This window comes from Rattus norvegicus, chromosome 9, assembly GCF_036323735.1.
Source record: "Rattus norvegicus strain BN/NHsdMcwi chromosome 9, GRCr8, whole genome shotgun sequence".
NCBI classification, from domain to species: Eukaryota; Metazoa; Chordata; class Mammalia; order Rodentia; family Muridae; genus Rattus; species Rattus norvegicus.
This window is the reverse complement of record NC_086027.1, coordinates 95,797,440-95,810,990: the sequence shown is the minus strand read 5'-3', so window position 1 is coordinate 95,810,990 and position 13,551 is coordinate 95,797,440. Positions and strand designations below refer to the sequence as shown.

At 46.9% G+C, this 13,551-nt stretch overlaps 1 protein-coding gene across 1 annotated transcript in view; it reads right to left on the bottom strand.

Annotated features, from left to right (window-relative positions):
* Window positions 1-13,551, bottom strand: part of Inpp5d (inositol polyphosphate-5-phosphatase D) — a 105,052-nt gene that overhangs the window by 29,594 nt on the left and 61,907 nt on the right. The window contains exons 7-10 of the mRNA NM_019311.2: window positions 9,692-9,772; window positions 9,499-9,570; window positions 8,051-8,174; window positions 1,457-1,563 (exon numbers count right to left, since the gene is read on the bottom strand). Coding sequence (NP_062184.2) covers window positions 1,457-1,563; window positions 8,051-8,174; window positions 9,499-9,570; window positions 9,692-9,772 — 384 coding nt within the window. The remainder of the gene's footprint in view (window positions 1-1,456; window positions 1,564-8,050; window positions 8,175-9,498; window positions 9,571-9,691; window positions 9,773-13,551) is intronic.

Sequence of the window (13,551 nt, the reverse complement as noted above, 5' to 3'; positions counted from 1 at the left end):
TGTGGGATAGTGGACCATGCCAGGAAACTTGGTAAGGTAGAGCGGGTCTGAGACTGTAGGCCCCTCTATGCTCCCGGCCAAATTCCTGGCCTGGACCGCCATGTTCCCCAGGTTGTTCACGTAGCCCAAAACTGAGTCCTCCATGCTAATGAGGTACCTAGAGGCCCCGAGGGTTTAGCCAATAAGCTTCCCTTCCCAGACATTCCTTCCCGAAGAAGGTACTTAATCTCTGGTCCAACCTGAGAAGTGGGTATGCATCCATTTTCCATGATGTACAACCAATGAACAGTTTGGAACCAAGGACTGTCTGTTTCATTGAAAACCACCATGGGGAGCATGGAGCAGGCCTCTACCTACAAAGCCACAGCTTGAGTCTCCCATAGAAGGCCCATCAGTGCCCTCAGACAACCATCACTACCTTTGCGGATGAGCTAAGCTGGAGTTCCCATCCCACCTCCACCCCCAGCTAATTGACATCCTTTAGCCCCAACTCTGCTCTCAACTCCTCGAGACCCAGAAGTGCATGGATGGCCAGGAGTTTGGGAGCCCCTGGTCCTGGCCTTGTGTGTGTGGGGGGGAGTGGACCCCCAACACTTCATTCCTGACTTCTCTATGTGGTTCTCCAACAGCACCCGGAGGTCCGGAAGTTGGGAAACCCCAACTTAGGTCTTCCCCATCTTAGATGGCATCTCCCCCCATGCCCCACCCCTACCGCCCCAACAATGTCTTGGCGCTTCCCTGAAGCCCAGCACCTGACAGCTGCATCATGGGATAAACACAGTCAAACTCCCTATGTTTCACCTCCCCAGGCTGAGTGTCCCACACCCCAGAGATGGGACAGAACGAGGACCCACACTGTCTATTCTTCTGTCCATTTTTACTGCCTCTGAGCATGAACAGCAAGGCCTCTGTGTAGGATTCAGCCCATTCGAGGTAACTTCTGAGGTGAGCAATAGAGAACAGAATGGATCTGATTGGGATCAGATGAGGCACATCCAGGGGTTTTCTCACGACCCATACTGCCTTTTTCCTCTGTCAGCCAATGATGGTGGAGGCCGAATGGGGCAGAGTTTAAAAACACAAGTCAAACAGAAGTCCCAAGGAAACACTGGTCAGGACTTAGATTTAAATCCAGAGCTTACCCAAAGGGCTCCTAAATCTAGCCAAAAGACACTGTTAATAAAGGTGTCTTGGCTAGCTCAGCACTGGGCACGAGACAAAGAGTGTCTCCTTGTACCTGGAAGATAGTACTTGTGATCTTGGGATATTGGAACTAAAACTCTGCAAGTCCAAGCTACACAGAGCCTGGTCCTTAACTAGCTATGCTCAACTTCCCAGGTATGAAAAGGGCGCTCTAGAACCCAGGGAGCTAATGATCACACCCCCCTGGCAGCACATCATGGTCCTCAGCACCCATGTCCCTCCTCGCCCCACATTAGATTCTATTGTCACTTACTTTAGAGTCAGAAAACACATACTCCTTCCTCAGGATTTTCTCCTTCTCCGTCTCCACCAAAATCACCAGCTTGTTCAGAAACTTCTGGGACTTAATGAGCTGCAGAACTTTAGAAAAACAGAGGTTTATTGATTCGTGCATGTGCTCCTTCATCTGCTACGTCCAGTGTCCAATGTGCTCTAGACACCCGAGCCTCAACCCGAGCCCCACATACCTGGGCTAAGCCCTGGGGGCTCATTTTAAAGGTGTGGTGCCCAGAACCAGCTTTGCTACACACACAGTGAGACTCTGCCCATCCTTCTCACCTTCTCCCTCCTCGCCACTTCCCTTCCCCACCTCCTCTCTGTCTTGATTAATTTGTGAAAAATTCACAGAAAATTTGTAGTTTTCATTTTTTTTTAAATCAAAAATTGAGGGGCCGGGGGGGCACATTGCTTTTTAAGCGGACCCGAGTTCAATTCCTATCAGGTGGCTCACAACCACCTGTAACTCCAGCTCCAAAGGAGATGTGACTCCTTTGGTCTCTTGGGGCACCTTCATTCACATACCCAGACACACATATGTAATTAAGAATAATAAGGATAAAATTAAAAATGAATCAAATCATTCCATAAGATTTGTTGTTATTGGCAATTGTATCCTTCCACTCCACTGCCTCCAATGTCCTGCCCTCCTGAAAGGCAACTAATTTCAAGTTTTTTAACAAACTCTTTTGAACTTTATCCCATGTTTCTTAAAATAAATAAATAAGTCAATAAATCAAAGGCATGTGCAACCACCTGGTTTATTATTGTATTTTAGCTACATAAACACTCAGCACTTATGTCACCATGACTGTGACAAGGCTCCTGACAGACTAGTCCTGGTTGCTCTTCTTTTTCTATACAACTTAAAACTTGCTTTCCTGAGTTGGGTCCATGAGTCCCCTCTCATAGCTGAGGAGCTATAAACAGCTGGCTGCTGGGGGAGAGAAAGTCAAGCTTCTTAAGGATGTAGCTCTGGGTAGTGCCAAGTCCCAGTGGATGATCTCACACCCATGTGCACGTATCAGTTTCTGTCTTAGGGTTTTACTGCTATGAACAGACACCATGACCAAGGCAACTCTTTTTTTTTAACCCCTGGAGCTGAGGACTGAACCCAGGGCCTTTCGCTTGCTAGGCAAGCACTCTACCATTGAGCTAAATCCCCAAACCTGCAAGGCAACTCTTACAAAGACAACATTTAATTGGGGCTGGCTTACAGGTTCAGAAGTTCAGTCCATTATCACCAAGGTGGGAACATGGCAGCATCCAGGCAGGCATGGTACAGGAGGAACTGAGAGTTCTACGTCTTCATCTGAAGGCTGCTAGCAGAATACTGACTTCTAGGCAGCTAGGAGTAGGGTCTTAAAGCCCACACCCACAGTGACACACCTATTCCAACAAGGCCACACCTCCTAATAGTGCCACTCCCTGGGCCAAGCATATGCAAACCATCATGTGGACTCAGTGAGAAGACAGGAAGTTGGGAGGAGGGGAGGTGAGGGGGGTCTGAGAGGAGTTAGAGGGGGTAGTGGGGGTGAATGTGGGCAAAATATTATGTCAGCATTTCCTGGGTTAATAACTGCTCAATGACCATGTTCTTTTCCTTTTCGATGGTGCAGACGGTCACCCTGCATGCTGAGCCTCCCTCCTAACCTGTGCTAAGTGCTTTCCTTCATTCAGACTCTCCTCCCCACATGACGAAGCACTCCTCTGCTGTCTCTCCTGTAAATAAGTGCTTTCCCACAGCTTCTAGGTCTGCTGACTTTGAGGCCTGATGAAAACCTTCCTCCTTCAGCACCCGAGAATCCACTCCTTTGTCCTTCTCCTTGGGCTCTTCTCTCTCTCCTTCCAAGTCTTCTTTGTTTACAGCTTCACTTTGGTACAGCAACGTCTCTAGTAGCTTTTCAAGAATTATCTTCTAAAACGTAGGACTTTTAAATGAGCATACACTAACATATCTAGTCATTGTGACGTCTTTGTTCCTGCCCACATTGCTCTTTGATTATTCTAGAGTTCTTCTTTGTTTTTTTATTTTGAAAATCTGTTTCTTTCTTTTGATTTTTGAAGCATAGTTGTGTATAGCCATGGCTGGCTTGAATTCCTGATGCCATCCCTGCCTTTGACCCTGTGCAGAGCTGTTCTTCTTCCTTTTGCTTTTCTCTTTCTGTTAACTTAAGAATATTTTGGGGCTGGAGCGATGGCTCAGTGGTTAAGAGCACTGACTGCTCTTCCAGAGGTCCTGAGTTCAAGTCCCAGCAACCACATGGTGGCTCACAACCATCTGTAATGAGATCTGATGCCCTCTTCTGGTGTGTCTGATGACAGCTACACTGTACTCATATATAATAAATAAATAAATCTTAAAAAATATATTTACAATTAAAAATGCTTCTTTTTGCTGTTGTTTTGGTTTGTTTAAGACTACATACATACATCTCTCTATGTAGTCCTAACGATCTTTAAGTTCTCTATATAGACTAGCCTATCCTCAAAGTCATAGAGATCCCCCTGCCTCTGCCTCCCAAGTGTCGGGATTAAAGGGATTTCTGGCTTTGATTCGAAATTTTATTTCATGTGTACAGGTGTTTGCCTGCAAGTATCTGGGCCCTAAATGCATGCAGAGCCCATGGGGGTCAGAGGAGGGCATGTGATCTCTTAGAACTGGGGTAACGGATGGCCGAGAGCTGTCCTACCTGAGCTGGAACCACACCTGGGTGTCCTGGAAGAACATCCAGTGTGCGTAGCAGCCAAGCTGTCTCTCAGCCTCTTTCACAGGCTCAGGCTCTTATTCCTCTCTATCTGTGTAACACATGCCATCATGTACTTCATCCACTCATTCGTTCTTGCCTGGTCTTACTCTTTCTTCATGGATGCAAGCTCATTAAGAATAAAAAGACGCCAAGATAACCGAGACCCCAGATCTGGAGCCTTTTCCAATTAAAGAGAGGTTTCATAAAGAAGCCACCATTACATTTTTGTGTGTGTGTGTAAGCTGAGGAGGGGACAACTGAGATTTGCAACTAGGAGGTTGAGTCACGAAATGCCTGGCTTTTGTGGGTCTGAAACACTCAGCCTTGGTCCTTTTCTGTGACACAGATGTCACTGGAGTGCCCCTCACTGGAGTGTGGGATGGAGAGGCTCAGTGCTTAGGAGAGTACGTATCTCTTGCAGAGGACACCAGTTTCTTTGTCAGCAGCCACGTCAGGCAGCTTACAACTGTGATTCCAGCTCTAGGGGACCCAAAGCCTCTTCTGGTCATCTACATGTATGACTGCATGGGTGAGCACACATAGGGAAGTACACACACACACACACACACACTCACACACACACACACAAACACACAAACACACATACAGGCAGACATGTAAATTTATAAAAAGGAAAATGCAAACTTCCTTGGTGTTACGATTGCATGGGTAATCACACACAGGAAAGCATGCATACAAACACACACACACACACACACACACACACACACACACACACACACACACATGTAAGCTTATAAAAAGGAAAGTGCAAACTTCCTTGGTGTTATGATTGAAGCCATGTACCATAATACTCAGCTTGTACTATTACTATTCTTTTTCTTCTCCTTCCTTCCTTCCTTCCTTCCTTCCTTCCTTCCTTCCTTCCTTCCTTCCTTCCTTCCTTCCTTTTCTGTCTTTCTGTCTTTCTTTCTTTCTTTCTTTCCTTCCTTCCTTCTTTCTTTCCTTTTCTTTGTTCCTGTTTTTTTAAGTCAGGGTCTTTATTATGCAGTGCTGGCTGGCCTGGGGCTCACTATGTAGATCACACTGACCTTGAACTCATGAAGCCCAGCCTGCTTTGCCTTCTAAGTGCTAGGGTTAAAAGGCTGTGCCACCGTGTGGCCTAGTGCTAATCCTTTTAAAAGCATCTGGGAGGGCACAGTACAAGGGTGTCTGGCATCATAAGATTTTATTTAACTTGTACCTGTTTGTACTTCCTGCTTTCCTAAAACCAATGAAAGGGCTGGAGAGATGGCTCAGCGGTTAAGAGCATTGACTGCTCTTCCAGAGGTCCTGAGTTCAATTCCCAGCAACCACATGGTGGCTCACAACCATCTGTAATGAGATTTGATGCCCTCTTCTGGTGCGTCTGAAGACAGCTACAGTGTACTCATATACATAAAAATTAATTAAAAAAATTAAAAAAAAAGAACAATGAGATATAGATTGTGTAAGGAATGCAATTACACAGGTAGCATCAAGATGATCAGGGGTTCAAGCTTTAGCTATAGAATGAATGCAAAACTAGCTTATGAGACATGAGCCTCTGTCTCAAAGCAAAACAACCAAATAAAACAAAACATCCACAAAGAAAGCATCTCTGCCTCTCGGTCTCTCTGTCTTTGTCTCTGTCCCTCTCTCCCTCCCCTTGCTCTCTGCATTTCCCCTTTATTATTTACTTATTTTTAAACTGGCAGAGAAAGCTGTACAGAAACACCAAGGTACAGATGAGGCTCTGAAGCATGGGAGCCCAGTGGAATGGGCAAGTCTATGTAGCATGGACAGTACTGTCACCCCAGCCCGAACACCCAGCTAGCACCAAAGAACTCAAAATGAAAGAGGAGAAAAGAGACCTTTTCCTCCCCAGTACTATCTTGGCCCTTCTCTGGCTGTACCCCACCCCCGATTCTGGGGCAGTGGCTCAGGAGAAGAGGTGCAGAATCAACAGGCCCTCTTCCTAGCCCCTGCCTGGTCATTTTCCCACTCAACTGAGAGCAGTGAGGAGATGTTCAAGTTGCTCTTGCAAGCACGAGTCTCATGCAATCTGCACATGACATCCATTGTCTTCACACCCATTTTACAGATGAAGACTAGGGGCACAGAGAGGCTAGGCTACACAGCTGGCAGGAGGTAGAGCCTGAATTTGACAGTGGATTGTCAAACCCCATGAGGAGATGAGCATTCACCCAGTGCTACCCTCAGAACCATCTGTATGGATAACGCAACAGCACCAAGGTCTAGCCTGAAACTTCTTGCTTGGGCGATTTTCCAAAGTCCTCTTCATGAGATACTTATCTTGTTCTCAGGAGGGTAGGCCATTCAACGCTCCCATTGCCCTCCTGCTGCACTCCACTCTGCCCCCACACCTATTTCTGTTCTTTCAGATCCCGTGTCACTCCTTAGGGTGTTTGCACTCTCTGGAAGACTTCCCTCAGGCACCTGTCCAATGCATAGCCTCGAAACCTGGGAATCTCAGCTCACACACTTACTGCTTAAAAGGGCCAGCCTCCTCTGTCTGCCCTCCTAAACCATCCCTTCTTCCCCAAAGATCTCCACCTATGATGCTGTTTTGATTTCTTCAAAGCTTCGGAGTAGCTGAAACCACTGCCTCGATAGATTTAGCTGAGGTTTACTCACCCTCAGTGCACCAGAATACAAACTGCATGTGGGCAGGGACCATCTGGGTGGCTTGCTGCTCTGGATGCTGCTCTGCCCACAGCAGCTTCTCCACCAGCTGTCATGGGGATCTTACCCACTGTGGGTACAAATACTGGACAGTACAACATACAGAGCTGCAGTGGCTCAGCGGTGTCCGTGAGAACAGCTGCTCGAAAAGAAGCTGGGTGTTGGGCTATACCCCATGTTGTTCACTCAGTCTTTCTCATCCCTGAGTACTGGAAACTGAGGCTCAGAGAGATGAGTCAAGGTCCTCCAGCCGCCAAGTGACAGGGCAGGGGTGTGAATTTGGACCATTCAGGTGCAGAGTTCATATACTTCAGTTCCACAGGGTTGGTGATTTGCTAAGGGTGGCAATCCAGCAACTCTGCTAGCCACACCATACAGGGCCTGTCCCAGCACAGTGAGGTAACTGCATGCTTGCAGGGAAGAGAAGGACCATCACACGGACACATGAAACCATCAGGTGTACACATAAGACTACTATGGGGCAACTGTGGCAAATACATTTATAGTCTCATTTCTAGGGGTGGTGGCTAAGTATCCAGGGGTATCTTTGTATCAAGAAAGAACTTCCATAGGCAGGGAGAAGCTTGGGGAGCACCCCATGGACAGGGACACCCTGGCTTTTGCTGACAGACATTGAGGTGGTTTGAATGAGAATGGGTCCCATAGACTCGTATATTTGAATGTTTGCTTTCCAGCTGCTGGAACTGTTTAGGAAGGATTAGGGGTGTGGCCTTGTTGAGGGAGATGAGGAATTGGGGGTGGGGCTCTGTGTTTTCAAAAGCTCTCAACGTTCCTAGACAGCTCTCTCTCTGCTTCATGCTTGTGGATCAAGGTGTTAAGTTCTCAACTACTGATGCAGTGCCATGCTTACCTGCCTGCTGCCACTCTCCCCATTGTGAGGGTCATGGGCTCTACCACCCCGCAACTGTGGGTCCCATATCAAACATTTTATTTTGTAAGTTGTCTTGGTGTTTTGTCATAGCAATAGAAAAGTAACTAAGACAGTCACTGTTGACATCCAGTCACTGTGCTGCTGACCTCTAGTCACTGGTCATTTGTAAGAGCTTCCACACAAAACCAGAATATGGGTGTGTGTTGCAGGGTGGGATGGGACGGGAAGTGGGCGGGTGACTCACTTTTTTTGTGGCTGTAGAACTTGTCCTCAGAACCATCTCTGGACTTCTTAATGATCAGTTTCCCAGACTCGACGTCTACTTTGAGATGCATTTTCTGAGGAATGCCCAGGGACTCTGACTTCACCTTCAGAATGTAAGACATGCAGTCAGTGGCTGGCTTTGGTAGTGCCGTCTCAGATTGATTTGTCTACATGGCTGGGGAGCCCTGGGTCAATGTCCTGGGCTAGGCTATCTGGCTACTATTTGCAGGTCTTTCCCACCCTGGCCTGATAACACCCCTATTTCCCATAGCATGCTTGAAAAATGACTGGCACTGAGGCTGAGCCCAGCTTGCCCATGTGCAACCCAGCTGTTCCACTGACAGATTTGGTGGAGGAAACAGATGAACTGTTGGGAAATGGTTCATTCACTGATTAGTTTGACAACACTTATTAATCTGATGTGTCATCTACTTCTGGAAAGAATCTTAGCAATAGATTCACACTCTGGGGCCTTGTTACAACCACTAATTGAACATCGACTGGTAATAATTAGGAAGAAGACTCCTGCCTAGACATGTTCAGAAAATGAAAATCTAAGCTGGGCATGGTGGCAGTTTTAGGTGGATTCAAGAGGACGCCATGTGGGGTCCTATCTTATAAAAACAAAGAAAAAGCCCCCTCCAAACCAGGAGCGATATAGAGGTCAGGCAAGATGGGTTTGTGGGTAAAGGAGTCTGCCACCAAGCCTGGTGAGCTGGACCCACATTGTAGAAGGAGAGAAGCCATTCTTACAAGCTGTCCCCTCCCTCCCATTCTCTGTCTCTCTATCTCTGTCTCTCTCTCTCAGAGCACATGCACACACACACACACACACACACACACACACACACACACACACACACACTAAATAGATAGATGAATAAATGTGAAATTTAAAAAACAAGGTGGTAGAAAGAAATGGAAATCCGTCTTTTGTGAGACTCCTTTCAGGGACGAAGAGGGCTTTGGGGTGGGCAGTGCTGTGTCTCATAAAGGCGGACCAAGTTGGGCTGGAAGTACTAGAATCATGGAGGTCCATTAAGGAAAAAAAAAAAAAAACCCTTTCTTGGTCTCAACCTAAGCCAGTCATTTTAAAGGAAATCATAAGAATTGTTTCCTCTAACTGTCCCTCTACCAGACACTAATTTTATAGGCAGCTTGTGGCCCTCAGTTTGATGTCACTCCTCCTTCCCGCTTTAAGGAGGTTCATTCCATTTTAGACCAACAGGGAGCTCTGTCTTTGTAGCCTCCCAGGAGGGTACATCACTGATGCATTTAGGCAGCAATTATGGAGTTTACTCACTGTCCCAGCTAGGTGGCTTCCCTGACTACTACTCTCTGCCATCGGGTTCCTTATCTTTCTACAGCCCAAGTCAAAAGCTCTCTCTTCACAGGAACCACAGGCTCTACGGCTCCAGAGTCACTCACCTCAAAGGTGACCGGAGGGATAAGGGAACGCCTGTTGGTAGACTCAGAGCCCTCATGCAGCAAGGCCTTGACCTGTGGACAGAAGTAATGAGTCAGAGAGTCACAGGAATGTAGAACATGGGACTTGGACACTTGCCCATAAAGAGGGGACTCCCGAGAAATCAGGAGGTCGCCATAGGACCTCTGTGAGTACCTTATCTTCAATGGAAGACAGCAGACTTGTCAATTGACTCAGTTTGGCCACCATGGTGATGGGATTGGCCTCTCCGGGCACCTGGGAAGTGAAAATGAGAACAAGCAAGGTCTGTCTGAGGGTGAACTCTGGGATGGGCACGGGACACTTTCCATGCTGGTCCTCTCTCCATCTTCTACCTTACACACACACACACACACACACACACACACACACACACACACACACACGTATGTGGGTATATATATAATATATAATATACATATATATACATATATATATATATATATATATATATATATATATATATTCCAAATTCCTCATGGCCAAAAAAATAGATCTTCACTTCTTCTCTCTAACTCTACCTCACCCACAGTGCTTCTCACCCCACCTACATAGTCCTTAAAAACTCTGGGGCCGTCCTCGATCACCACCTTCCCACCCCCCTACATCGCCTGAGCTGGCGGTGTTCTTGCTCGACTTCCAAAATATACCCATCCCCACTGCCTAATATCCTCACCAGTTTCTTCCCACAGCAGGCAGAACCACAGGCAAGCTCCACATCCTGTCTCTGAAGGTGCTGCGGGCTTAGATGCCCCACCCCGAGCCATTTTCCTCCTCACTTCTCATCTTCCTCCCGCTATACTTGCTATTCTTGCTAAGGAGTATCCAGATGCTTGGGCTTCATCTGGGAAGGGCACGTTACGATCTAGATCTCAGATCTTGCAAAGAACTGCTCCCTGCCTACCGCAGCTCGGACAAGATCCTCAAATCACCCTGCTGTGGTCACTTGTGAGTTGGGTATAAAATTCCCCTAATAGAATGTGGGCTCCATGAGGATTGAAACCAACATACCCTGTTCAGTGTTTTGGTGTCTGGCCTATGAAGATGCCTAAAAGACCTGCTTAGTGAACCCTGGGCCTCAGAAGCCTACAGTTACTTGTCTAAAGACAAATAGCTAATAAATTGCTATACCAGACTGGGACTGGTACCCACGTATGCTGGGCCTGACTCCAAGCATATATTTATAGAAGAGATATTTGCCAGGTTGTGGCATGAGCTGCGTGAATGAGGGTCCCAAGTACAACCTCAAGAATGACAAATCAAAACAAAGCTAGATTCTACAGTATCTACCTCACTGTGGACATGCTGCCCTGCTGAAGAGGTGGAGCTAACAAGCTAACTGCCCCTGCCTAAGGATGTAGGGTGAACAGACTTGACGTGTATATGACTCACTTCAACAGTAGCCCTCTTTACCACAGCCCTTGCTCATGCTATCAGCCATGCTACACTAGCTTTTGGTTTGTTTGTTTGTTTTTTTTTCCTGTTTGTTTGAGGCAGGGTCTGGGGGTGCAGGTTTCAATTTCCTTAGCTCCCTACAAGTTGTGTTTACAGGGACTGTACTGTCAAACACAGCCTTGGCTACACTGTTTTAAAGGTTTTGCAGGCCTGACCCGAGACACATGCCATCCCCTTGGCCAGCGGCTATTTTGACTGTTGTATTTCTTTTTAAACCTCTCTAGTAGCACTTCTCTGCAGTCCCCAAGGAAAAGGGCTCTATAATGGCCAGACTCAGTGCCCTTTCAAGATGCCAGACATACTGGGTATATCTGCTCCTTTCTTCCTTGTGTAGGGTAGGACAGACATTACTTCAGGGACAAGGGAAGGAAGAACTCTGGAGATGAGACTCTCAACTCAGGCTTAAGGCCCTTGCAGCAGTTCAGTGTCCTGAGCTGTAAGATCTGAAGGCCTATCAAGATAGACATTCTCGGGGGCTAACAGATAGCTTAGTGGTTAAGAGTACTTTCCAGCTTTTTGGAGGACCTGAGTTCAGTTCGCAACACCCACTGGACAGCTTCTGGGGATCCAACACCCTCTTATGGGTTCTCTGGACATCGGCACACATCATACTCTGACTCTGTCTGTCTGTCTGTCTGTCTGTCTGTCTCCAAACAAAGATAGCTATGTGTGATGATGCATGTTTTTAATCCAGCCCCAGGGAAACAAAGGCAGGAGGATCTCTGTGAGCTTAAAAAAAAAATAAATACGATATATAAAAACAATATTCTCTGCTTTATGGGGGGTTAGGAGTGAGACCTGAATTCTACTTCCGGTAGAGGTTGCCACTCTATTCTGCTTCCAGCTGCAAACTCAGTTGATCATATGATCATACTGCCCACTGGACTTACCCTGGCCACTGCAGTCCCTGCTCCAGAGACCTGGTCTCTCTCCTCACCTACTTCAAAGATTTGGGGTGTGTTCTTCCATTCAAGCTACTTAAACGCTGGTGTCTGGTAGCATCCGTGCTGCTCTTACTTTCTTAGAAATTAACCCATCCTTCACTTCAAAGACAGCAAAGAGCCTGTTTCCCCTGCTGATGAATATTTTTAGTTGTATAAATAGAACACAAATACATTTTCCCTGTGAAATCTTTGTGGGAGACCAAAATAGGCCGCCTCAAAATATTCTCTTCTGGCATATTTCGAGATGGCTATTCAGAGCAACTGTAGATAGAAACAGCTCTGAAAAGCTGTCCTTTTGTAAAACAAGATTATACCCAGCTCCATTAGTCAGGTCAAAGGTGGTGGAGATGAAGGTCTCTGTTTTCTTCCTCCTCTGCCTTTCCTGGCACTAAGAAAGCTCATATGCGGGGTTGGGGATTTAGCTCAGTGGTAGAGCGCTTGCCTAGGAAGCGCAAGGCCCTGGGTTCGATCCCCAGCTCCGAAAAAGAGAACCAAAAAAAAAAAAAAAAAAAAAAAAGAAAGCTCATATGCACAGGACATTTGGAGCAGGAAGATACTAGAGTGACACTTCACCTATTTGGTTTCCCTCTTTACTTTTTTTTAAAATCAGAATCTTGCTATGTTGTCCATACTGGCCTAGAACTTCTGGTCTCAAGCAATCCTCCTGCCTCAGTCTTCCTGAAGAACCAGGACTACAGCAGGTACAGCTCATCTACTGTCAAGGTTGCTGTGAAGACAACTGTGATGGTTTGCATGCTTGGCCCAGGGAGTGGCACTATTAGAAGGTGTGGCCTTGTTGGAGGAAATGTATCACTGTGGGGGTGGGCTTGGAGACCCTCCTCCTAGCTGCCTGAGGATGCTCAGTCTGTTCCTGGCTTCTTTCAGGTGAAGATGTAGAACTCAGCTCCTCCTGCACCATGCCTGCCTGGATGCTGCCATGCTCCTGCCTTGATGACAATGGGCTGAACCTCTGAACCTATAAGCCAGCCCCTATTAAATGTTGTCCTTTATAAAACTTAACTTGATCATGGTGTCTGTTCACAGCAATCAGGCTCTAACTAAGACAACAACTTATCTTTCCAGGAAATCTCCTTCCTCATGCTCCCAAGAGCTTCATGGTCATTTGACTCCAGCATGATAGGCTCCAAGCCCCTATCTACTCCTTTTGCGTCAGGGTGGTTTAAACACTGTCATCACAGGGACTTTCTCAGTGCTGAACATTTGTGTGACCTTCCCACTTATGTACGTAATCCACTGTCAGCTTGTTCAAGCTCCTCCGTGGGCCCATATCTCCCTGGTCCCACTGGCCACATGGTGGTAGAGTGACATCCTCCTGGCTTGACGCCTCATCCTCATATTGCTCTGTAACATGCTGTCTCCACACAGCAAGTGGGAATGCTGGGAGCTCATTCTACAGCAGCATCTGCACCACGGACAGAATTCTGTGCCTTACTTGATTATGCTAGCTTTTGCCATCTTGGGCCATACAGCAGATTTCTGGTCTTCATTTTCAGGGACACAGCATCAGTACCTACCCTCAACGATGCTTCTTGGTGACCATGTGGTCGCTAAGACAGCTCCCCACACAGAGGAACACTTAAAGGTGCAGTCAACTTT